General features: G+C 46.0%; 1 protein-coding gene across 36 annotated transcripts in view; it reads left to right on the forward strand.

The window, feature by feature from the left end:
- Ank3 (ankyrin 3) overlaps positions 1 to 26,370 on the forward strand; it is a 606,272-nt gene that overhangs the window by 567,198 nt on the left and 12,704 nt on the right. For 17 of the 36 annotated variants that reach the window (XM_076916989.1, XM_076916994.1, XM_076916999.1 and 14 more), the window contains 6 exons: positions 2,281 to 8,676; positions 10,573 to 10,647; positions 13,789 to 13,920; positions 15,061 to 15,204; positions 18,189 to 18,279; positions 19,931 to 20,312. In XM_076916989.1, the coding sequence (XP_076773104.1) occupies positions 2,281 to 8,676; positions 10,573 to 10,647; positions 13,789 to 13,920; positions 15,061 to 15,204; positions 18,189 to 18,279; positions 19,931 to 20,312 (7,220 nt within the window). Of the gene's footprint in view, positions 1 to 2,280; positions 9,967 to 10,572; positions 10,648 to 13,788; positions 13,921 to 15,060; positions 15,205 to 17,597; positions 18,280 to 19,930; positions 20,313 to 22,149; positions 22,204 to 24,390; positions 24,478 to 26,370 lie in introns of all 36 variants that reach the window. The other 19 variants (XM_076917006.1, XM_076917007.1, XM_076917008.1 and 16 more) reach the window with 8 other exon arrangements.

Genomic DNA, 26,370 nt, shown 5'->3' on the forward strand with positions numbered 1-26,370 from the left:
ATTACACCTTCCCCATCCTTCTGCCCCAGGTGTTAACTGCTGGACCAACCAGAATCAGCCATGCTTACAGAGGATGTCATGAAGTGGGTGTCACTAAAACATAAAATGTACAGCCACATGGTCATTTGGTGGCTCCTTTCAAAGTTATAAACCACAGAGTTACTTCAAAAGGACTTCTCGTTAGGGCCTGCAAAAATGGCTCAGTGATAACTGCTCTTGCAGAGGACCTGAGTTCAGGTCCCAGCACTCACATCAGACAGCTCACCATAGCCCATGACTCCAGCTCCAGAGGGATCTAACATCTGCTTCTGGCCTTTACAATACCTGCACTCAGGTCATCCACTCAAAGGGATCACCAAACCGTGTGTCTACAATATGACCTTTCCCACAAGCATTAGGATGTCAGTACTGATGGACAGATGGGGTTCCCCTGTGAGGTTCCCTTGGCGCTTCCATTTTAATAAGGGATGAAGGAGGTTCTCATGTCCTCGGCACACCCCACTGTCATGGTAAACTGTTGCCTTTTAGGAACAAGACTGTACTCATCTCTGGCATGGGACATTAGTTAGCCCTTGGCAGGCATTGCAAACCTGTAACCATGTTGGCTTTATTTATTAAAGTAGAGGTGGCTAAGCTTGTGTGTGCAGTGCCCAGGGTGAACCCACCTCATGTGTGGGTTTCTTGCCGGTTGCGGGAAGAATGTTGGTATCTGTTGATATTATCAGGCCCGTTTTTCCCTCGAGGCTGTTGCAGCGTTATGAATGAGGAATTACAGGTTCGTCATGAGCATCGTGAATATTCTAGAGTGGCACCAGGATCGGTACCTTTGCATTTGGCAAACGCGTCATGTTTGTATCTTAGGGCACACTGTAGGTACTTGTGATATATGGGGGTCTTCAAAAAATATTTACGCTTTTTAAGATCCCCCCACCCACCCACCCATGATACCTTTTGAGAGTCAACCATATTACGGGGGTGAAAATATAAATTCTGTCCTCCTTATAATGAAGGAAACTCCAGGTATAGATTCTTTCGTGGATCTATTTAATAATGTATTACACCATTGCCTAAAATCTCAAAAGGTACCAAGACTTCACATCCCATGGAAAAAGTGTACTCTTCTTTCCAAATGTTCTTGAGAAAGTATTTTCGGACATTATATATACTGTGTATAACATAATAATACTGCTTTAAACTGTATCACCTTCCTGGCTTGTTTGCCACGATGAACCGCGCATGATCAAATGTTTTCAGTTGCTTTGCTTGCTCTGGTAACCATGAACCGTATTTTTCTGTTTTTCCCTGCCCCCCTTTTTTTGTGTGTGTATGTACACATGCATTTTAAATATCATTTCATACCACATTTTCTTTCTCTCTCCCCCCCCCCCATCAAAAGGAATATACTGCATGGGAAGAGAATCGATGCAAACATTCCTTTTTCGTTGTTTTAAGTTTGTGGTTGACAGCTCTGACTCAGACAATTTCTTGCTCTTATTGGCTTTTCTATGGGTGTGAAACATAGCGAGTTGTGCATGGAAGAAACAGATTTAAAAATCCCAGTGGCTTCAGAGTTTCCACACCAGTTGCCTGTCTCTTGACCTTGGACTCTGCATGATAAAGCTTGAATGATTTCTTTTTTTCTGGAAAGGGAAACAAAACAAACAAAACACCAACCAGGTTTCAAATATTTAACGTGTGGGTTCACATACTGAAATGGTTCTAACTAGGTGCAATTGATGGTGGACGAGCTGTAGCGGAGGGAACATTCAAGAGTCTTAAGACGCTGCCTGTGGTTGCACAAAGCAGACATATGTACGTGTTCAGGCAAAACAGAACGCCTGCCGCTATTTCTAACCCAGCACACGAGAAAGTCAATAGGACGTAAGGAGGCGTTTTCCACCGTGCCCCTTCTGTCTGTCTGCACTTGCCCCTGTTCCTCCTTTGCACTGTTGGCCCGTTTGGCTGCTCCATGTCGCCCTGTGTCTCATCCCACTCCCCACAGCTCTTCTTGTACCTCATCAGTTTCTTTTTTTAACTTCAGATTCCCTCATGTTCCTCCATATTTTTTTCCTCTTTTGCTCAAAAATCATTTTTTTTTCTTATTTTGCCTTCCCCCATCCCAAATCATGCAAATGACTGTACTTGCTTCTGCAATATTTCAAAGTTTACTGACCAAATTTTTTTTCCTCTGGTCTCTCTGTTTCTCAACCATTTCTGTTGATTTTTATTTTTTATTTATTTTTTATTTTTTTGTGTTTGATTTTCATTTTAAAATTTAAGAAACAGTTGAACGGAGTTCAGGAACAGCAAGATCCCTCCCCACCACTTATTCACACAAGCCATTCTTTGCTACAAGACCCTACCAGTCCTGGACCACGGCTCCAGTCACAGTGCCCGGGCCGGCAAAGTCAGGCTCCTTATCCAGCTCCCCCTCTAACACGCCGTCAGCATCTCCGTTAAGATCCATATGGTCTGTGTCGACGCCTTCTCCGATCAAATCCACGATAGGCGCCTCAACTACATCTTCAGTCAAATCCATTAGTGATGTGGCGTCTCCCATTAGATCTTTCCGGACAATCTCTTCGCCAATAAAAACGGTGGTGTCACCGTCTCCGTACAATACCCAGGTTGCCTCCGGTATCCTTGGGAGGGTTCCCACCATCACAGAGGCCACACCTCTAAAGGGCCTGGCTCCCAACTCAACTTTTTCCTCTCGAACTTCTCCTGTGACGACCGCAGGGTCTCTGCTGGAGAGGTCTTCCATCACCATGACACCCCCTGCCTCCCCCAAATCAAACATCACTATGTATTCCTCGAGCTTGCCATTTAAGTCCATTATCACGTCAGCGGCGCCGCTGATCTCTTCCCCCTTAAAGTCAGTGGTGTCTCCGACCAAGTCTGCAGCTGATGTCATCTCAACAGCTAAAGCTACGATGGCATCGTCTCTCTCCTCCCCCTTAAAGCAGATGTCTGGACATGCAGAGGTAGCACTAGTCAATGGGTCTGTTTCTCCTCTGAAGTACCCTTCATCTTCAGCTTTAATTAACGGATGCAAAGCCACTGCCACATTACAGGACAAAATTTGTACAGCCACAAATGCTGTGAGCTCCGTGGTGAGCGCGGCCTCTGACACGGTGGAGAAAGCGCTCTCTACCACAACAGCCATGCCCTTTTCCCCTCTCAGGTCGTACGCGTCTGCAGCCCCCTCAGCTTTCCAGTCCCTTAGAGCTCCCTCTGCAAGTGCACTGTACACCTCCCTCGGGTCCTCAATAGCTGCTACTACCTCATCCGTAACTTCATCAATAATCACAGTGCCAGTATACTCGGTAGTCAATGTTTTGCCAGAACCAGCACTGAAGAAACTCCCAGACTCTAACTCGCTCACCAAGTCGGCGGCGGCTTTGCTGTCGCCCATTAAAACATTGACTACGGAGACACACCCTCAGCCCCACTTCAATCGGACTTCATCTCCAGTCAAGTCGTCTCTGTTCCTGGCATCCTCCGCCCTTAAGCCATCCGTACCATCTTCTTTATCTTCCAGTCAGGAGATCTTAAAGGATGTGGCCGAGATGAAGGAGGACCTCATGAGGATGACGGCCATACTGCAGACAGACGTACCTGAGGAGAAGCCATTCCAGCCCGACCTCCCCAGAGAAGGGAGGATAGACGATGAAGAGCCTTTCAAAATCGTTGAGAAAGTGAAGGAAGATTTAGTCAAAGTCAGCGAGATTCTCAAAAAGGACGTGTGTGTCGAGAGCAAAGGGCCACCCAAATCCCCTAAGAGTGACAAAGGACACTCTCCAGAGGATGACTGGACGGAATTTAGTTCTGAGGAAATACGAGAAGCCAGGCAGGCTGCGGCCAGTCATGCCCCATCTCTGCCGGAGAGAACGCATGGGAAGGCCAACCTCACTAGAGTCATAGACTACCTGACCAATGACATTGGGAGTAGTTCACTGACCAACTTAAAGTACAAGTTTGAAGAGGCTAAGAAGGATGGAGAGGAGAGACAGAAGAGGATTTTAAAGCCAGCCATGGCCTTGCAGGAGCATAAACTCAAAATGCCGCCAGCCTCCATGAGGCCTTCCACCTCTGAGAAGGAACTGTGCAAAATGGCTGACTCTTTTTTTGGAACGGATGCCATCCTAGAGTCTCCGGATGACTTTTCTCAGCATGACCAAGATAAAAGTCCCTTATCCGACAGTGGCTTTGAAACCCGAAGTGAGAAAACACCTTCAGCCCCACAAAGTGCCGAGAGCACCGGCCCTAAGCCACTATTTCACGAGGTTCCCATTCCCCCCGTCATCACAGAGACAAGAACTGAAGTGGTCCATGTGATCAGGAGCTATGAACCCTCTACTGGGGAGATCCCCCAGTCCCAGCCAGAGGACCCCGGGTCTCCCAAGCCTTCCCCTACATTTATGGAGTTGGAACCAAAGCCTACCACCTCTAGCATTAAGGAAAAAGTAAAAGCATTTCAAATGAAAGCCAGTGGCGAGGAAGAGGACCATAGTCGGGCTTTAAGCAAAGGCATGCGTGTCAAAGAAGAGACTCATATCACCACAACCACTAGGATGGTGTATCACTCCCCTCCTGGCAGCGAGTGTGCCTCCGAAAGAATTGAGGAGACCATGTCGGTCCATGACATTATGAAGGCCTTTCAGTCTGGGCGAGACCCTTCCAAAGAGCTAGCAGGGCTGTTTGAACACAAGTCAGCCATGTCTCCGGATGTTGCCAAGTCTGCTGCTGAGACCTCAGCCCAGCACGCAGAGGACAACCAAATGAAACCCAAACTGGAGCGTATTATAGAGGTCCACATCGAAAAAGGTAACCAAGCCGAACCCACTGAAGTCATTATTAGAGAGACCAAAAAGCATCCTGAGAAGGAAGTGTCTGTGTATCAGAAAGACTTATCCCGGGCAAATATTAACTTAAAAGATTTTCTGCCAGAGAAACACGATGCTTTCCCCTGCCCCGAGGAGCAGGGTCAGCAAGAAGAAGAGCTTGCAGCCGAAGAGTCCTTGCCTTCTTATCTGGAATCTTCCAGAGTAAACACTCCAGGGTCCCAAGAAGAAGATAGCCGCCCTAGTTCCGCACAGCTTCTGTCCGATGACTCTTATAAAACCCTGAAGCTTCTGAGTGAGCACTCCGTAGAGTACCATGATGATGAGTTGTCAGACCTAAGAGGGGAGTCGTACAGGTTTGCTGAGAAAATGCTTCTATCAGAAAAGCTAGATGTTTCTCACTCTGATACCGAGGAGTCGGTGACAGACCATGCAGGACCCCCTAGCTCAGAGTTACAGGGGTCTGATAAGCGATCCAGAGAAAAAGTAGCCACTGCCCCCCCCAAAGAGATACTCTCCAAAATCTATAAAGATGTGTCCGAAAATGGTATAGGGAGAGTGTCTAAGGATGAGCATTTTGAGAAACTGACAGTGTTGCACTACTCGGGCAACGTCAGTGGTCCCAAGCATACCATGTGGATGCACTTGTCCGAGGACAGACTAGACAGAGGTAGAGAGAAACTGATGTATGAAGATAGGGTGGACAGGACTGTGAAGGAGGCAGAAGAGAAGTTGACTGAAGTGTCGCAGTTTTTTCGCGACAAAACCGAGAAGCTAAACGATGAACTGCAGTCCCCGGAGAAAAAGCCTCGCCCCAAAAACGGCAAGGAATACTCCTCCCAGAATTCCACCAGCAGTAGCCCCGAGAAAGTGTTAACGGAGCTGTTGGCATCCAATGATGAATGGGTTAAGGCCAGGCAGCGAGGCCCGGATGGACAAGGTGTCCCTCAGGCTGAGGACAGGAAGGCGCCCAGTGGTTCCAGCAGCCCTGAGAAGAGGGTCCCTACCCAACAGAGCAAGGATGGCCAGCCTCCAGAGGAAGCTAAAAGAACTGTCGTTGCTCAGAGCAGGGGACAAGAAGGACCCCAGTCTGGATTTCAGCTCAAACAATCTAAACTCAGTTCCATTCGATTAAAATTTGAACAAGGGGCACGTGCCAAGAGTAAGGATCCATCTCACGAGGAGAAAAATCTAGACGGGCCGTCCCGAATCCCAGTTAAGAAAACTCAAGAGAACAAGCTGCCCCCACACCCAGGTTTTGCTAGAGAAAAACAGCAGAAGGCTGTAGATTCCCCAGAGGAACGAGTGCCGGTACAAAATGATGTTACGATTTTCAAAGCTGAGCATCCCCAAAGCAATGAGATCATTGCAAGCGAATCTGGCTCCAATGATGGCAAAAGCCACAGAACTGAGATGTTTAGTAAGGCAATGCCTGACTTCTTACCTGAGCAACAGGGTGAAGACTCAGCCTGTCCCATAACATCAGATCTAGAGACCAAGGGACTGTGGGACAGAAAGCTCTTTAGAACATGGGAAAGTTCTGGGGCCAATAACACCAAGGCTCAGAAAGAGCAACTCTCTCATGTGCTTGTTCACAATATAAGAGAGAACCACGCTGGTCACCCTGACGATAGCGAGACCGGTGACCCAAAGAATGAATTTATGTATGTGACTGAGAGAGAACACAAAATGTTAACCAACGGCTCTCTCTCAGAAATTAAGGAGATGAGTGTAAAATCTCCCTCCAAGAAAGTGTTGTACAGGGAATACATTGTTAAAGAAGGGGACCCTCCCGGCAGCGCTCTCGACCATCCCCCCAAGAGAAGCGAGAGCTCGGTAGCATCTCACATTCCCATCAGGGTCCCAGATGAGAGGAGGATGCTGTCATCAAACATTCCCGATGGGTTTTGTGAGCAGACAACATTTCCAAAACAAGAACCATCCCAAAGAGTGTCCCGGCCAAGTATGAGCAAAGGGATAGTTGAGAGCCAACACTTTAACTCCGTAGATGATGAAAAAGTTACCTATTCCGAGATCAGCAAAGTTTCCAAACATCAGAGTTACGTAGGCCTATGCCCAGCTCTCGATGAAACCGAGACCTCTCCCACCAAATCTCCTGATTCGTTAGAGTTTAGCCCAGGGAAGGACTCTCCTTCTAGTGATGTGTTTGACCACGGTTCCATGGATGGGTTGGAAAAGACAGAGGCAGGGAAAGAGATCAAAACCTTACCTGTTTATGTCAGCTTCGTGCAAGTGGGGAAACAGTATGAAAAGGAGCTCCAACAAGGAAGTGTGAAAAAGATCATCAGTCAGGAGTGTAAGACAGTGCAGGAAGCCAAGGGGACCTTCTATACAGCTAGACAGCAAAAGCAGCCTCCTTCTCCTCAGGGCAGTCCAGAAGATGATACTCTAGAGCAAGTGTCCTTTCTAGACAGCTCTGGGAAGAGCCCTTTGACCCCGGAAACCCCCAGTTCAGAGGAAGTGAGTTATGAGTTCACGTCTAAGACGCCAGACTCACTCATAGCTTTTATACCAGGACAACCCAGCCCGATTCCCGAGGTTTCTGAGGAGTCGGAGGAGGAGGAGCCCAAATCAGCCCCACTAAGGCAGGTGACCGTGGAGAAGGAGACAGACCGAGATGGGAGCAAAGACTCTATCCAAAGACCCAAATGTAACCGCGTTGCCTATATTGAGTTTCCCCCACCTCCCCCCCTGGATGCCGACCAGATGGAATCAGATAAGAAACATCAGTATCTCCCTGAAAGGGAGGTTGACATGATGGAAGTCAGCCTTCAGGATGAGTCTGACAAGTACCAGTTGGCCGAGCCAGTCATCCGAGTGCAGCCCCCATCACCAGTCCCTCCTGGCGCTGATGCCAGTGATTCTAGCGATGATGAGTCCATGTATCAACCGGTCCCAGTTAAGAAATATACCTTCAAGCTGAAGGAAGTTGACGAAGGGCAGAAAGACACAGCAAAATCCAAAACTGCCACCACAAAGGCTTCCAACCAGAAAGAGGTGGAAGGTAATGGGAGAGAGAGCGAATCTGGCCTTGACTCGCCTCAGAACGAAACAGCTCAGAATGGAAACAACGACCAGTCTGTCACGGAGTGTTCCATCGCGACCACGGCCGAATTTTCTCACGACACGGATGCCACAGAGATTGACTCTCTGGATGGCTATGACCTGCAGGATGAGGATGATGGCCTAACAGAGAGTGATTCTAAGCTCCCCAGTCAAACTGTAGACACCAAGAAGGATGTCTGGACAGAGGGCATTCTGAAGCCAGCCGACCGCTCTTTCAGTCAGAGCAAACTGGAAGTTATTGAGGAGGAGGAGAAAGTGGGACTGGACGAAGAGAAACCATCACCTTCTAAAAGCTCGTCATCTGACAGAACCCCAGAGAAGGTTGATCCCAAGTCGGGGGCCCAGTTTTTCACCCTGGAAGGCAGACACCCGGACAGATCAGTGTTCCCTGATACTTACTTCAGTTACAAAGTCGATGAAGAATTTGCCACTCCTTTTAAAACAGTGGCGACCAAAGGTCTAGACTTTGACCCTTGGCCCAATAACCGAGGGGACAATGAAGTTTTTGACGGTAAATCGCGGGAAGATGACACTAAGCCATTTGGTCTGGCGGTGGACGACCGCTCTCCGGCAACCACCCCTGACACAACGCCAGCCAGAACACCAACTGACGAAAGTACCCCAACTAGTGAGCCTAACCCCTTCCCATTTCATGAAGGAAAAATGTTTGAGATGACCCGCAGTGGTGCAATTGACATGAGCAAGAGAGATTTTGTGGAAGAGAGGCTCCAATTTTTCCAGATTGGTGAGCATACTCCTGAAGGGAAGTCAGGGGCCCAGGGGGAAGGGGATATGGTCACTGATACCCCACAGCCACAGTCAGGGGACACCTCAGTAGACACCAATCTAGAGAGAGATGTAGAGGCACCTACAGTCGACCCCAACCCCAGCATCCTGACCAACGGAGAGTGTCAGGAAGGCACAGCCTGTAGTGGCTCTCTGGAGAAGTCGGCAGCTGCCACTAACACCTCAAAAGTTGACCCCAAGTCACGCACGCCTATAAAAATGGGAATTTCTGCATCTACCATGACCATGAAGAAAGAAGGCTCTGGAGAAGTGACAGATAAGACAGAGGCTGTGGTGACCAGTGGTCAGGGGTTAGAAAACGAAATTGTGAAAGAGATCGCAAACGCACCCAATAGCCAGGCGGGCGTTAGGCCCCAAGAGAAACACGATTTTCAAAAAGATAACTTTAATAACAACAATAATCTGGATGCTTCCACTGTGCAGACAGAGAACAGCACAAGTCACGTAGTTCTGACAGGACGCGATGCATCCACTTGCACCACAGAGAAAGCTAATCCAGTGAAAGGCTCAGGAAAGAGTCCAGGGACTCAAGGACACTCCAGCAGAGATTCTCGGAAGGAGCCGATAGGGGTTAGGCGGAAATCCAAGCTTCCTGTAAAGGCCACCGCACCAAAAGATGTCTGCCCGCCAAACCATAAGCCAGACAGTAAAACAGGTAAACCGAGGCAGGCTGGTCAATATGAGAAACACAAAACCCTTCCTACTTCTTCATGTATAAATGCCAAGTCCCGAATTCCAGTCAAAAACACACACAGGGAGAACCTAGTTTCAGTCAGAAAAGCATGCGCCACACAAAAGCGAGGGCAGCCAGAGAAAGGCGGGGCCAAACAGCCTCCATCCAAGTTGCCAGTAAAGGTAAGATCCACCCGTGTCACCGTCACCACCACCACCACCAACACCACCACCTCCACCGCCACCACCGCCACCACCACCACCACCACCGTTAAAGTTACAGAAAGTCAGCTTAAGGAGGTATGTAAACATCCCATTGAATATTTTAAGGGAATTAGTGGCGAGACCCTAAAACTTGTGGACCGCCTCACTGAAGAAGACAAAAAGATGCAATCGGAGTTGTCTGATGAGGAAGAAAGTACCTCAAGGAACACGTCGTTGTCCGAGACTTCCCGGGGTGGCCAGCCTTCAGTTACCACGAAGTCTGCTAGAAATAAGAAAACAGAGGCACCGCCCTTAAAATCAAAGAGAGGAAAGGCCGGCAGTAGAAGGACCGGTGAGAATGAAGGCAGACAGGTTTCTTGAGCGCTCTTTGCTCACGACCTGGAGAAACAGCATAGTCCGTAAACACTTTCCGACTCGTAGACCCTAGTGCATGACCTGTCGTGACTTGCTTGTGGAGTGGTTGAACCGTAGCTTCTCATTCTGTCATCGTCATCTGTGTGTGCTGTCCTAGACCCTCTCCTCTTCTCTCTTAACCCAGCTACACCGTAGAGAGCGAGGGAAGCATGCTACACTGGTGTCATCCAAGATGTGAACGGGTTTTCTTTTCTCATGTGCTCGTGGATATGACTCTGTCAGAGCCAAGGCACAGATTGTCAGATTCCATCGTAGTGGCTGCCACCCACGGGAGACTCTGTGACCCGTGGCGAGGTGGCAAGCTCGACAGCATGTTCGATCTCATTACATTCCGAGCATCCATGTAATCTGGCATTCGGCCTGAGGCGGGTGACAGACGAGTTCCTTGCATAGGTGACTAGGACACATCTAAGTACACAATGTTAGTGTCAGTCTCTGTAAGATCTGAGTACCTCAGAAAGCAGTTTTCCAGTGGCGTGTCTTACCTGGCGATCTGTTTTAATTGAGAAATTGTAAATCGTAGGTCCACAGAGTCCCTGTGAGCGGACGGATATCAGGATGGCAATAGTAGCTGATCACCTGGGACTTAGTTGGACAGGTAAGTCCATACGCTTCTTGTCTTCAACACCTGCAAACATCATTGTGTACATCTGTAAACTGTACAAACAAGCCAAATGTAAAGCTTTATCCAGACTTCTACCCACCTGACAATTGCTGATAGCAACTGGACACTCTTAGTTTGTTTGTATATATACAATAAGAGGATATAAAGTTACATCTTATTTTACTTTAAACCCTTTCTTCACGGGGCCATTTCCATAAAAGATGTAAGTAAAAGAAATAGAGGTGTTTGCAAAGGTTCTTGAGTTCTATAAAACCATTTGCAGTGGGAGTGATGGAGAGGAAAGTTCCAGCCTTGTTTCACATCAGCAAAGTCAAATGTGGGGCTGTGTCTACCAAGCAGTTAAGCTTTGTAGTGTCAATGCTAACAAGAGCCTCAAATCCTGACTCTATCCACGACAAGAAATTTAAAGTTTCCTAGACTGAAGATACTTTTTAAACACACAATAAAAGACCTTTGAACACTCCTCTGAAAATATGCTGGAACAAATGCTTGGTTTTTTCTTATGACTACAGACTATACATAACTAAGCTATTAAAAATTACTATCATGTCTCTAAAGTTATATATATATATGTATACATATATATACATACCTATCTATCTCTCTCTCTCTCTCACACACACACACACACACACACACACACACACACACACACACACATATATATATATATATATATATTTGATCAGCTACTGCATCTACTCTCATGCTATACCATTATCAGCTATTCACCGGACTGTAGGAAACAGATTCATCGTATCTTTCCTTTGTATGCCTCAGACCCCCTCTCCCCAAACCCTACCACATCACCAAGGCTTCCTTAGTCTGCTCTAAATGCTAATGGCCAGGGGCTTCCTGGAACTCTGGTATGTCACATGTCTGAGTGGTCCCATGAAGGCTGATGGAAGTCAGTAGTGGTTTACATGTGTAAATATCACCCTACAAAGTCCATATTAACAGCAAGTCTGGTTTCACATGGGTCACTCACCTGAAAACCCACATTCTCTGTGTTGATTTTTGCTTCATTACTGAATAGCAGTCAGATTTTCCTTCACCTAACAGGACAGTGCTTAGTTCCCCCCCCCCCCCCCCCGAATAAGTTTTTGAGCAATGTGACACAAGAGGACCCAGATGAGCTAGGGACAGAGCTCAGTGGCCTGGCATGCTCAAACCCTCAGTTCATCCCTAGGACTAGAAAAGAAGAAATAAAATCAGGTCTTTTCCCAGAGCTGGAGAGATGGCTCAGTGGTTAAGAGCACTGGCTGCTCTTTCACTGGACCCTGGTTCAATCCCTGGCGCCTACTTGGTAGCTCACAACTTTCTGTAACTTCAGTTCCAGGGGATTTTATACCCCCAAACCAATGCACATAAAATAAAATTCGATTAATTAAAAAAAAAAAAAAAAAAAAAAAAAAAAAAAAACCAGTCCTCCTGTTCTGAATTTCTCAAAATCAATGTGCCTTTCTTCAGTCTTCCAGGCAATAGATAATGTTTGCTCCTAAGAAGTTTTTGGGCACAACTCTCATAACCTAAAACAGAAATGAATGGAGGAATTAAAACTAGAATTTTCTTCTTTAATTAGAACTACTGTACGATCAATGAAGACTATTAGAAAACTTACAACATCTAAGCAAACAAACGTAAACATGCCTCTTGAAACCACTGTTAATAAGCTCTGATCATTAAGATAATCTTCATGTTTGTTTGTAACTAATACATATTTTGTAGGGTTTTTGTTTTTGTTTTTTTTTATAAAATTAATACCCACTGATCTTGGTTCATCACATTTAATAACATCAATTAATGCACATCAAAAAATCACATCAAAGTGATATGTGTGGTGGTGTTTTTTCCTAACTGCCATGCCTAAGAGTCACAAAGTGATTTTAAGCTTTTGCTATTGTTAAATGAATTATAAAGGAAAGGGCCTATGCACACATGTGCTGAGGCGGGCTGGTTGCACTTACAGAAACACCTGTTTTACACGATGTCTTTCTAACCAGCCACCATGGTCACAGAGAGCTTAAAACCTCAATTTCAAGTCAGCAGACTTTCTCTTTTTGTTCAACAAGGGGACACTTGTCAAGTTCCCAGTAGTTCTAGTCTGCAGGGGACACCTGCGTGTGCAAATCACTTGATAAACCCTGTGTGCCTCCACATCAAAACACGGGGACTTTTCGGATTTCTGAATTCGTTTTGCTGAGCTGCTGGAAACGTTGGACAGGAATAGATCTTGACCAGTTGCTTTCCGTGGAAGCAATGCTTCATGTTTTTACTTATAGTCATGACAGCAAGAAATACTTGATAACCGTATTTTAAAGAGGTAAATGCTGAAAGGATGTCTCCTTTTCCGAAGGTCTCCCTCCATTCATACGGAGTTCAATCCTTCGACTAAGTGGGTCCTAGGGGTTGAGCTCATGCCATCAGGCTTGGTGGCAGGTGCCTTTTACCTGCTAAACCATCTTGAGGACCCACATTAAGTTTCACCTTTATCTTTACTTGTAAGGTTTTGATTTTTTTTTCCCCACACAAATGGCTGCAGAGCGCGCGCGCGTGTGTGTGTGTGTGTGTGTGTGTGTGTGTGTGTGTGTGTGTGTGTGTTTTTACACCCCTGGAGTCATCTCTTCATCTGAGTACAGAGCATGAAACTCAAAGGCGTAGCCACTAGAATAGGAAATGACTAAAACATGCGCTTAGTAGGGCTACGCAGAGCCACCGGCCTGCCGTCTCAGTGTGTGCTCAGGAGTGGTGTGGCCCTCCCCGTCTCATGTGCAGTTGGTCAGTCTGCAGAGAATTCGGGCAGAGTCAACAGAAACCAGCAGCATCCTCTCGTAAACCCCAAGGATCTTTAAAAATGTTTCCTACTGGAAATTTGATTGTAAGTAGTTCTCGGAGGAGAATCTTGTCACAACCTGCCTGTAAAGCCAATGTCTTTGAGGGCATTGGCCAACTATCAGAGGGCAATGCCCAGAGCTACACTCAGGACTTTTCCTTACAATTCATTTTTCTTTTCCTTTTTTTTTTTTTTTTGAGCAGGGAGGGTGTTCAGAACATGGCTTTGATGAACTACATGCAAAGCAAATATGCCCCTTTTAACTCTCTTTCTTTTTACAGAGCTGGCAAGAGAGCTGAATTTTTCAGTGGATGAAATCAACCAAATACGTGTGGAAAATCCCAATTCTTTAATTTCTCAGAGCTTCATGTTATTAAAAAAGTGGGTGACCAGAGATGGAAAGAATGCCACAAGTAAGCTACAAATTTATTTTAATTTTCAAAACCACACAGGGTCATTATCTTAAGAGGAAATCCGCTGCTGGGCTCATTTCGGGATTGCCAGCGTCCTGTGACTCTACGTAGCAGTGAGGGAGGAATTAACCAGATGTCTAGAGCAGTGATTCTCAACCTGTGGGTCGCGACCCAGGCAGGGGTCAAACTGACCTTTTCACAGTGGTCACCCACCAAGACTATCAGAAAACACAAATATTTACCTCATGATAATTCATGACAGTAGCAGAGCAACAGTTATGGAGTACAGAAATGACTTTATGGTCGAGGAGGTCACCACTACATGAGGAACTGTATTGAAGGGTCACATCCTAGGAAGGTTGAGAACCATTGCTCTAGCGTGGCAAGCTTGATTAGTAAGTGCTGGTATCCTAATGTCCTATGCTTAGGTAGATTTCTGGAGAGCAAGTGGCAGGGAATAACTTGGATTTTGTGTGGATGGCCCTCTTCCCATATCTTCTAAAAATGGGGTCAGGGGAATACTAACTCCTGTGTCATGGGATGGTCATCAGAAATGGTTTGAAATTACTGCTCTACCCAGGGGCAGGTGTGGAGGAATCCAGGCGGGTACAGAGGAGGGTGGGGTACAATTAAGGGAGCCAGCCAGTTGTGCCCAGCCTGGCCCGGGGCAGTGGAGACACCTCCGCTGTATAACCGGGTTTGGGTAGGGGATAGTGATAAGTTCCAGGCACCCAGCCCTGGCCCACCACACTGTGGGTTCACAGTTACTGTGGCTATGCCTCGGCAGCCTGACCTCGGTAGCTTATTGAACTGTTTGGCGTTGATATAAGGACGAGCCATGGACATTTTGAGAGTCAATGGAACATGCCGCCATATTAGACCCCCTAAAGGAGTCCAGATGTTTGAAGACCATCCATCCACCCTGTCATATCAGGATGAATGCTGGGACTTCTAGGTTCCCTGGGGCAGCCACTAATGTGGGTGCTCCATGTGTGGATCTAGCGGGGTGGGGGGTGGGAGGGTGGGGGCTGGAATGCTAGCCGAGCTGCAGAAGCCATACTTTTAGTGGATGTTGGGTTAACTTGAAGGTGATTATGTCGCTGGGTTTCTCACCCTTCTTTCTTTTTTCCTCCTTTTCAGCTGATGCCTTAACTTCCGTCTTAACAAAAATTAACCGAATAGACATAGTGACTCTGCTGGAAGGACCAATCTTTGATTATGGGAATATTTCAGGCACCAGAAGCTTTGCAGACGAAAACAATGTTTTCCATGACCCCGTTGATGGTAATTGAATTTAGTGTTTGTACTTACCTAATTGTTCAATAAAAGTGCGAAGTACTGTCGGACAAGGCGACCGCTCAGCCACCACGGGCACTGTGATTTGCTTGACTTAATTCCCCATTTTCACGGCGTTTTGGTTAGGCCAGGAGTCTCCAGATGAGCAAGCTCAGGAAATGTCTGTCTCTGTGTGACACAGAGGATCAGATGTGATAAAATTTGGAAGAGCTGTTATTTCTAGTGTTCTGCGCACTCAGATGGTAGAAAACTTAGTATCTACAACGGGCAAGACTTTGGCATTTAAAAAAAAATGTTTTTAATCTTTTAACCTAAAAACCAATGCTGTCTTTTCATTTGTGAGCTCAAACTATGAGCCTGGTTTAAAAGTAGGTAGGTGACGGCTGAGCCACAAGGCACTCCATATTGGTTGGCATAAATACTGACTCAGCTGTTGCAGGACCAAGCAACTAGGCATGCACTGGAGAAGTCTGCCTTCATTCCAGATAGCCGAGTTACTTACCATTATATTAGCCTTCGTTCCACCAGTAGTTCCAGGGATGGAGAGTAAAGTTTGATGCATGGTTCACAAAAGACAGCATTCGGTCTACTTCTGTGAGCACCAGAATCACTGAGAACCTTTTAGATGAGTTTCAGGATTCCCCTCCCCCATTAAACAAATAGCTCGTCATGGGAGAGCATCAGGAAAAACATAGCAGAAGACAGCCATGCTTTCGAAACTAGTCCTGTCTTGTTTCACAAGAGGGAATCCATCCCCACAGTGAGGATTGAACAGAAAATAATATTATGCCAAGAACAAGGGTAGCCAGGGGTATTTTTCTGTTAATTCAGAGGTCGAGAAATACGCTGATCTTTTTTTCATAACTGACTGGCAAACTCAGATGAACAAGAGCCAAGAACTTATTAAATTTTATATGTGTTTGATCAGAAAAGATTACAAAACCTTAGAAAGTGCCCATTTCCTAGGGTGAAGTGTTTCTGTAATCCACAGAACGTTAATACCTTGCATCCTTGGGACGCACATGCTCTTGTCACCCCTGTCTTATGTGGGAAGGCTGTATGTTGGGGGAAAAAAAATCCCTTTGCATTAGAGAGATAGGGCAGATTGGGAATTACTGTCAAGTAACAGCTACAGCCTCCTCTACTCTTTATTGGGAAAAGACATCACAAGTGTGGTATTCTTGGTTTGTTTTCTTTTAACATTGTAAAGTTTGAATATCATTAAAAATCAGCTCGCCACAGCTTTCTGTTATTGTATCTCAATATTGTGTAGTTCCTTTGATTAAATTTACCAGGGAAAAGTTAGACACAAAACAAGCTTTACTTATGCAAACTCTAAATCTTAGTCCGATTTCAACAAGACGCTCATTTACAGGCAGCCGTAGCCGACAGGTGCCCACTAACCTAGAGCAGCTTGAATTTACAACAATAGCTGTTGGCCTTGAACTACTACGACGAGCCTAGTCTTGAGTTTTGCAGAGCAGTGAATTAAGAACATGCCTTGCTGCATATAAATGTCTCTCCTCTTTGCTGAGCTTTTGGGAAACCTCGTTTCCTCATTATGACCAGACCGTTGTGAATTTTCTCAGTGCTTAGGATCAGGGGTTGGCTCCCTTCTCCCCTTCTGAGCAGGCTAGCACAGCCCTGTTTTGAATCCCGGATACTCTTCCCTTACGCTCTCCTCCTGTCTCCATTGTGTACCATTTTTTTCCCCTCTTTATTTGCTTCATGGTTCTAAGTAGATTTCCCATCACCAGCTTCACCAGCACCTCTGTATGCACCATGGCTCCCTCATCGCTGCGCCATCAAGGCACCTGAAGCACAAGGGAGTCCCATGTCTTTCTAACATCTTTTTAAAATCTTTAGCCAACGCTACTGTAACTCTAAAGGTCTAGTAATCGTCCCCCCACCCCCGAAGTGTAAATTCATTCCTTCTTTCCTCCATAAATTTCATGTAAACAAGTAATAATTAGAATTGGATTACATTACTCATGTGTAGAGTTTTTAACCTAAGCAAGAGGTAATTAATTATAAAAGTGGCTACTTCCAGCTTGCTGTGTTCCATCTACAGCAGCGTAGATTTTGCATGCTAAAATGAAAAGGTTGTGTTAGCCTTGAGCCACATGGCTTCTAGATACAACTAACTTTATAATTGAATTAATTTCATCTGCATAGTTCCATTACTGTATTAAAGAATGGGTAGGATGCCATTATTTTGTTTCATTCAATGTCATGTAACGGAACTAAACCATGAGACTGTGAACATTACTCTGTAAGTCATCATACATTGTCATACCTGGTATAATTTGAGTTATTCCATGTGTTTGTGTGTGACGTGTTCTAGCTCATTCCAGTCCCTCCAAATGTACTGTCTTCCATAGGTCACCCTTCCTTTCAAGTGGAGCTGGAGACCCCCGTGGGGTTGTACTGCACACCACCCACCCCTTTCCAGCAAGATGACCATTTTAGTGATATCTCTAGCATAGAGTCTCCCTTTAGGACCCCCAGTAGACTGAGTGACGGGCTGATGCCTTCCCAGGGAAACATAGAGTATCCAGCAGGTGGACCTCCTGTGGTTACCGCAGAAGACACTTCTCTAGAAGACAGCAAAATGGACGATTCCGTAACTGTAACAGAAACGGCCGACCCACTGGACGTAGATGAGAGCCAGTTGAAGGACCTGTGTCAGAGCGAGTGTGCTCAGTGCTGGGCGAGCGTGCCTGGGGTCCCAAACGACGGTCGGCAGGCAGAGCCACTGAGACCACAGACTAGAAAAGTAGGCATGAGCTATGAACAGCAGGAGAAAGGAAAATCTGGTCCTGATGAGGAGATGACAGAAGACAAGGTCCAATCTCGGTTTGAGGACATTCAACTTGAAGAAGTAGAGGCTGAGGAGATGATGACAGAAGACCAGGGGCAGGCTGTGCTTAACCGTGTTCAGCGAGCAGAACTGGCACTGTCTTCACTTGCAGGTTGGCAGAACGAGACATCAAGTGGAAGCCTAGAGTCCCCAGCGCAAGCGCGAAGACTAACCGGTGGGTTACCGGACCGTCTGGATGACAGGTATGGCCGTGTCTCGGGAAATACACACGAAAAGAGGGTATTCTACCTTTACATTGTAAGCAGTCGCTTTCTAGAAGTGACTCATTTTCTAAACGATGAGACGTGCTTGGGAATATACCAGGCTGGCCTTGAACTCACAGACACCCACTTGCCTCTGCCTCCCGGGTGCTGGGATAAAAGCACGTGCTGCCACGCCTACCAGGCTCTTCCCTTCTGAGAAACGAAGGCATCAATAACTTGTCTCTATCGTCTACCAAAGCAGATCCTGCAGAGGGAAAAGAATACTTCACCCCCATCCCTGTGTCCCGATAGGATGACAGAATTAACAGCACCTCATTAGGAAACTGTTAACAGTCTAGAAGAGACACTCATCGCTCTTAATCTGCCAAAAAAAAAAAAAAAAAAAAAAAAAAAACTCTCATTCAATGTAGACCTTGCCCTTGAATATACAGAAAATATATTGAGACTTCCTGGTCCTAGATAGAAGAAAGTAACAGTGACTTCCAGGTCACACGGTGATGCTCCCACCCACAGAGATGATGCTCTGCTCCCGGTGCAGAGCATCCAGAGGAAGGGAAGAAGGACTAGCAGTGTGGAGTAGGAAATGGGGGCTGTGTCCTTTGATCCGTACAGTCATTGATTATCCACCCACACACAGGATAAGCATGCGTTCAGGTCCACACTTCCACATTAACATAAAGGAGAATGCTCTAACTCCTCCATTCCTGAGCCGTAAGCACGATTAAAAATGACGTGACAAGATAAAACAAATGGTTTGTGTTAAAACTAGTAATATATATGTAATATATATGTTACATATATATGATATATATATATATATATATATATATATATATATATATATATTCATTAGAAAAGACTTAGCACACTTAGGAAAGGGGTCCCCACAGTGAACAGAAGTCCCTCTGGTCGCAGAAGGTAGTGAGGGGGGCCCTGGAGCGGACAAAGAAGGTTCACTGAAAGCATCATGGTTGAGAAAGTGTGGCGGGTGTCTGCACAGATGAAAACTTACAAAGAATTCAAGTTCGGGATCCCCGAGAATGCAGTTTCTACTCAGGAATTCCTTTTTTCCCCCCTCAGGAAGTGGGTTTGTTTGTTTTTAATTAGTGTCACTTCACACTTTTAAATCAATGAGGTTGGAACTGTATGTCCATCCACATTTCTTTTTGAACGTGTAAAATTTAACCATGAAAAACAACATTTTTAAAGGGCTTTTTGATTTTACGTACGTGACTGCTGTCTGCATACACGCCTTCACACCAACAGAGGGCATCAGGTCCCGTTTTAGACGGTTGTAAACCATCTTATGGCTTCTGGGACTTGAACGCAGAACCTCTAGAAGACAACAACACCCAGTGTTCTTGAGTGCTGAGTCACCTCTCCGGCTCCAACATTTTTTTTTAAGTGACAATCTATTTAGCCATCTTGGAGGCTGGGGTGTCGGGGATGTCTAGAGCCTGGGAACACCTAGCTCGCCCACCCGTGCTAAACCGTCACATTTTAAATCCACCCGAAAGTTTTTTTTTCATTCCTATTTTATGCTTTTGGAAGTAGTTCAGCAACACAGGTATTGAAGCCATGTGCAGCCACACATTGCCATTGTGAATTTGCATATTGTCTCTTTTAACAGCTCTGACCAGGCTCGGGATTCCATTACCTCATACCTCACGGGAGAACCAGGAAAGTTCGAAGCAAACGGAAACCATACAGCGGAAGTCATTCCAGAGTCAAAGGCAAAGCCCTTCTTCTCTGAATCCCAAAACGATGTAGGGAAACAGAGCATCAAGGAGAACTTGAAACCAAAAACACACGGATGTGGTCGCGCCGAGGAACCAGTGTCGCCCCTCACAGCCTACCAGAAATCTCTAGAAGAAACCAGCAAGCTTGTCATAGAAGACGCACCTAAACCCTGTGTGCCTGTCGGCATGAAAAAGATGACCAGGACTACGGCCGACGGCAAAGCCAGGCTCAACCTCCAGGAAGAAGAAGGGTCCACCAGGTCAGAGCTTAAGGTACGTCATTTACGTAAACCACGTGCTAAGGTACGTCACTTACGCAGACAACGTGCTCTCGTCATCGTAAGCACCCATGGTCTGCTTTCTGTTTACTAAATGGTGGGCTGGAGGCAGCCACTAAAGCAAGCCCTGGGGAGGCTGGTCACCGTGGGGTTACCATCTTCAGTCAAGGGAGTAAAGCGTCCCCAGCCGTTGCTGAGGACGAAAAGAACAAACATTAAGTAACTACTGTTTCTGGCCCAGGACTAATTCTTGAGATTCCCTGATCGCAACCCCAGCCTTTGTTCGTAGGGAAGAAGGAAGGTGATTTTCACAGAGTCTGGTTCTTCCGTGGCATTTAAAGACTGTAATTAATATTCGACCCATCTATGCACGCTATTCTGTACTGTCTGATGTCTCCACATATTTGAAAAATAAAACAGGTGCAATTCCCAGGATAAGGGGACTCAACGGCAGGCAGAAGCTTGTATTTAGAACCATCCTTTTTAATATCTAAGTTGACCATCGGCATGTAGACCCTGTGATAAAACCCAATAGGGCTTTTTTTTAATTCTTTTGTTTTACTATTTTGAGACGTTAAAGTATTTTTTAAGTGAAATTACCTTTCACCAATGAAAGACAATTAAAACGAGTTGTTTCTGCTTTTTGATATCTAGGTGGTCACTGTGTAGACCAGGCTGGCCTCAAACTCCAGAGGTCTGCCTGGCTGTTTGGTGCTAGCATTAAAGGTGTGCACCACCACACCTGGCTTTCCTACTTTTCGTCTGTTTTTCAAGTGTTGCCTTTATGCTTCTGACTTTCTGTCAGCTCTGCAGTAAACCCAGTCCTCTGTCTTGGACGCCCAGGGTGTTGTGGTGTGCCCTGAGACAAGCATTGGAGAAGAAACAGTCTTTTAGAAAGCAACACTTCAAGTGCACACCACAGCTTGAGGAAGTCATCCTTTACACAAATGATCTGATCGTTGTCAATACTAAGCACTGAAATGATTCCTCTTGTTTTCTCTTTTAAGCTTGATTCCCTCTGCCCACACCTCCTTAATTTTTTTAACTTTCTCCTCCGCAGGTGTGGTTTTCAATGTTGAGTTTTGTTTTTGACTTCTCTCTCAGTATATTTAAGCAAAATGAGTTTGGGCAAGAATCTTGTCTTTTACTAAAATGTCAAACAGCTAAGTATGTTCCTTTTAAGACAAATCTATAAAAGAAAAAGAGAGATAAAAAGAAAAAAGACAGCCGGGCGGTGGTGGCGCACGCCTTTAATCCCAGCACTTGGGAGGCAGAGGCAGGCGGATTTCTGAGTTTGAGGCCAGCCTGGTCTACAGAGTGAGTTCCAGGACAGCCAGGACTACACAGAGAAACCCTGTCTCGAAAAAAACAAAAAAAAAAAAAAACAAAAAAAAAAAAAAAAAGAAAAAGAAAAAAGACAAGGTAGTTAACACCATGATATTTTTTACCTAGGAAGGTTTATCCTGAAACCAGCACAGACATGTGACACGCTCTGGTTTTGTGTGGATGGGTGGATGGCTGTGGGTCACTGGGGAGCCACTCTGGTGTGGGCATGTAGAGAGTTGAAAGAAATGGTTCCGAGCCTGAACAGAACTCAGCAGGGTTCACTAGCAAACCAAACTTCTCAGTGAGTCACCCAGTGCACAAAGGCTTCCCGTCCATGAAAGTCCACATGCCGGTCCTAGCTTCTGGGGGATGTGAGCTTGATCTCACCGGAAATCCCAAGATGCCCAGAGCTTGTCTTCAGTGGCCCAGTCTAAGTACAGTGACAACCAACAAGGCCACCTGATGTCCACTTCAGACAACAGACCCCTTTTTGTCCCCTGAAAAAGCAGGTCAAAAGCCCGGGTGAAGCTTTTACACGGATGACCGCCTGCTGTTACAAGGTAAAGCCCCCCCCCCCCTCCCAAAAGCAAGGAATGCTTATGGAAAAAATCCCACACATTCTCCCAAAGCTTGACCCTTTAACAGTTTCTAGAGAATTCTCTTAAAGGAAGCCTGGGGGTGGGTTCTACACTGCTCACTCCCTTCTCCTAAGGCTAGGCAGATTGCGTCTCCAGGGAGAGAGAAGACACTAGAACCCTGACCCCACCAGGGTCTGTATGTGAGGGCTGCTCTGGGAGTCTTCCAAGGGTCACCTGTCTGATGGGCATGTGTGTGACACTTCTGACTCTGAGTAATTCAGATCTCCCCCTCCGCCGCCTCTAGCCTGCTAATACTGGAATCATCCTGGGTGGTTCTGTACCTTTATGAATATGGATTCCTCCTACCTTTGCCTGTTTTTCTAATAGGTCCTTTAATTTTTTTTTCCCCTCTCCTTTATGTGCTGTCTTTTTGTGAAATTTGAAGGCTACTATAAGGAATGTGATTTTTAAGTTGTTTCTCTGCCGCCCCCCCCCCTTCCCTTCTCCTGCTCACTCTGGCCCTGCTTGCTCAGGCCCATAGGTTTTTATTTATTATGTGTAAGTACATTGTAACTGTCTTCAGACACCCCATAAGAGGGCATCAGATCTCATTACATTGTGAGCCACCATGTGGTTGCTGGGATTTGAACTCAGGACCGCCGGAAAAGCAAGCAGCACTGGTTAAGAGCACTGAGCCATCTCACCAGATCCTAAGTTCTGTTTCTTGCACAGATACCAGCAGGTATTTTCTTTGGCAGCTGTGTTCTTCACATAAAATCCTGACTTCATATAAAGTCAGGATTAACATTACTCTTAATACTTTCAACTACTTGCCAGTGGACTGTGTGTTACCATCTCAGCTACGAGGTTACCATCATTTCACCTAATGGCTATCTCTCCCTCCAATCGTGATTTCCTAATCCCCCCATCCCTCACCCCCTGCAAACACAGACGGCCATACCTTTTCCTAATGGTATTAACTATACAGTTCCTAGCTCCCTGACTTACTCATTTGCATAATCCTATCTTTGTAATTAAATAGCATGGCAAAGAATATTTACCAAATAACAGCATTTTCCCACTTGAATTATAGACTGTTGCCACTTGATAGTTTTTCAGACCCCTGAGTTCATTGCAAAATTACTGTTTCTTACTGTCTCTCAGTCTCCATTGGGTCCTGGGAAATGAACTATTAAGTCTTACGCATGCAAGTTCTCTACCCCTGAGTTGTGTTTGGGACACCCACACCCACATACACACACACACACACACACACACACACACACACACACACTATTTTTGAGACAGGAGCTCATTAAGTTGCCCAGGCTGGCCTTGAACTTACAATCCTACGGTCCCAGCAATGTTCTTTCTTCCACTGGCATTTTGTTCTGTGTCTTTACAAAAGTTCTCAGGTGCTCGAAGGTCACAGCCCCTCACTCATTAGCGTAAGGTCTTGCTGAACCCTTATCTCCTGATACAGACAAGAGCCATGTCGACCTCAGGAATCGCTTTTGATATAGTTAACAAACGGAACGGGAATTCCCTAACAATCACATGAGGCTCTCTCTGTAGAGACCAAGTAGATAGGGCCTACATTACAAGATCATACATTCAAGTTACATGCAGGCAGATTTAAAACTAGTATAAATAGGAATTCAAAAAGCTCATTTAGTTTTTAATTTTCGGTTTTACCTTTTTTTTTTTTTTTTTTTTCCTGAGACAGGGTTTCTCTGTGTAGCCTTGGCTGTCTTCGACTTGCTCTGTAAACCAGGCTGGCCTCGAACTCATAGAGATGCTCTTGCCTCTACCTTCAGAGAACTGGGATTAAAGGCATGTGCCACTACCACTTTGCTAATTACTTCATTCTTTAACTGTGGACACAATACACGCACGCACACACACACACACACACACACACACACACACACACACACGTTCAAGAACATTCAGAGACATACCCAAGTCACATATATACAGACACAAACGCAGCCTGAATCTTGCTATTTTCTTCCACTCAACTCACAGGATTCTCTTAAACATCTATCTTGCTATTCCTTGGGGGAGCGGGGAATAAGTAAATATAATTCTTAATTTTGCCTTCTCAGACTATCTTTTGTTTTTAGTATTGATGATAAAAAAATTATACTAAAAAAATGCATTTATCAGGACTTGAGAAACAGTGAGAGTGACTCAAGCTCAGAGGAGGAACGGAGGGTCACTACCCGGGTCATACGACGGCGTGTGATTATAAAGGTACCAGCAGCTTGAGGGGGTGTGGGATGCTGCTGTGTCTAGAAACCTTTAATGAGCGTTGGGAAGTTCGGCGTGTCTAACAACCAGCTGGCTGGCTGTTTCTTTGCACACTTGAAGGCTTGTTGTGTGTTAGTGTGTGTTCTGCACAGGATTCCATCTGAGAGCTCTTGGCATTTGGGTCCCACATCTCTCAGAAAACAAGCGCTCTGTCTTGGTGAGAGGGCACAGTGGACACAGTGCTCAGTCAATACTCCAGACTCAAATGTGGAAGAGAGGGAAATGCCACAGGCAGCTGCTGGCCTGGACTTGGAAAGGAAAGCTGTCTCCTCATTATCAAGCAGTGACTGAGAATTTTAGGTCACAGCCTGGCATGCGCCTGTGCACGACCTGGGAAACTCCCGAAACAGGTGCTGGTGATACTTAACACATGCCCAAAACGAAAGTGAACGGTTTAAAGTATTGGGACCAGTTTTTGCTAGAAATGAAAATTCCACCTTCATCTTGCATAGTTGTATCACCTGTCACATGATGAGCCATTCACAATGCTCGGCACATGGAGGGTGAGCCACACCTCCGGAGACTTCTAGTGGGTGTCTGTGGAGAGAGGGGGAGGGGAAGTGCACACTGAACACTGTTCATTAGACTCCACGACCCGCAGTGTCAGACACCTCGGCCGAGACCCGAGGTTCCTTCCACATCTCAGTCCTGCTTTGTATGTTATATCAAGGATAGACACTGGGGCGGAGACCATACAACTTTTCAAAGGCTCTAAAAACATTCGAGATGAAGTCCATAGAGTATTTTTCAAGCACGTGGTTTGCTGTCCTTAAAATCCTCACAGCTGGTCACGGTTCCCATGCTCTCAGCTGGCAGAGCAGGGCCTCAGGGTTCTCTAGTCCTGTTGCTCAGTCCCATGAATGATGACTAGTGAAACACCCAGAGAAAACATATTGAACGCGCCATGAGGCAACTTGCTTTTCACGCCTGATGTGTGGCAGCCTTCTGTGGCTTCCCCTCAGTATTCTGCAGCAGCTGCCCCTTTAAGGGCCGACCAGACTCTACTAGAAACACAGTTACACAGACACCACAAAGCCAGAGGGAGGGGGAAAAAAAAAAAAGAGGACCCACAAGGAAACAGCCTCACGGCTGAGCCAATGAAGATTCGGTTCCCTAACCTACCCGAACATCAGTGAGTCTTTCTCTAAGCAGGAGTTACATGTGTCCTTGAGCTTAACGTATGGATAGTGTTATATACAACACATGCATGCATTTTTAGAGTATGTGTTGAAACCCCTAAAATACCCCTAAAATAAAGCAGAAGGCCATACATAGGCTTTGTGAGGCAGGAATCTATATTCTACCCACACGTCCACCTTTTGAAGTCGGGCTCATTTTAGAGAGCGTGAGTCCATAGTGACCTCAGAGGATGGCCCTGTGGCTGGGGAGAGCACCATCCTAAGAGGAAGACCACTGTAGGGAAGCTTCGAGAGAGTCCTTTTGCTAGGACAGAGAAACCAAAAGCTAAACAGCCATAATTGTTACAGGGACACCACAGCACAACAAGCTTGACATATGCAGGGTGCTCTCTAGTCATTTAGTCTTCTGTTGGAATGGCAGAGGCAGCCTAGAAGAATCCTGCCTCTGTTGCTCCTTTAGTCTCTGTGTGGGTGTCCAGCAGAGTCCCAGGATGACAGTAGTGTGTGACAGGCAGAGCATGAGAATCATCACTGTCAAAACCATGAAACTCTGCTTCTCTGACCTAAAAGGTCACGGACACAAACCACTGCACCACCCAGATGACCGGAGCGATACTCGGAGATGAACTGACTGATTTTAAAATCACACAGCCTGGCAGCAACATCTCTGGGAGTGGAACCCAGTCCTTAGCTTGGC

The sequence above is a fragment of the Arvicanthis niloticus genome, chromosome 20, assembly GCF_011762505.2.
Source record: "Arvicanthis niloticus isolate mArvNil1 chromosome 20, mArvNil1.pat.X, whole genome shotgun sequence".
NCBI lineage: Eukaryota > Metazoa > Chordata > Mammalia > Rodentia > Muridae > Arvicanthis > Arvicanthis niloticus.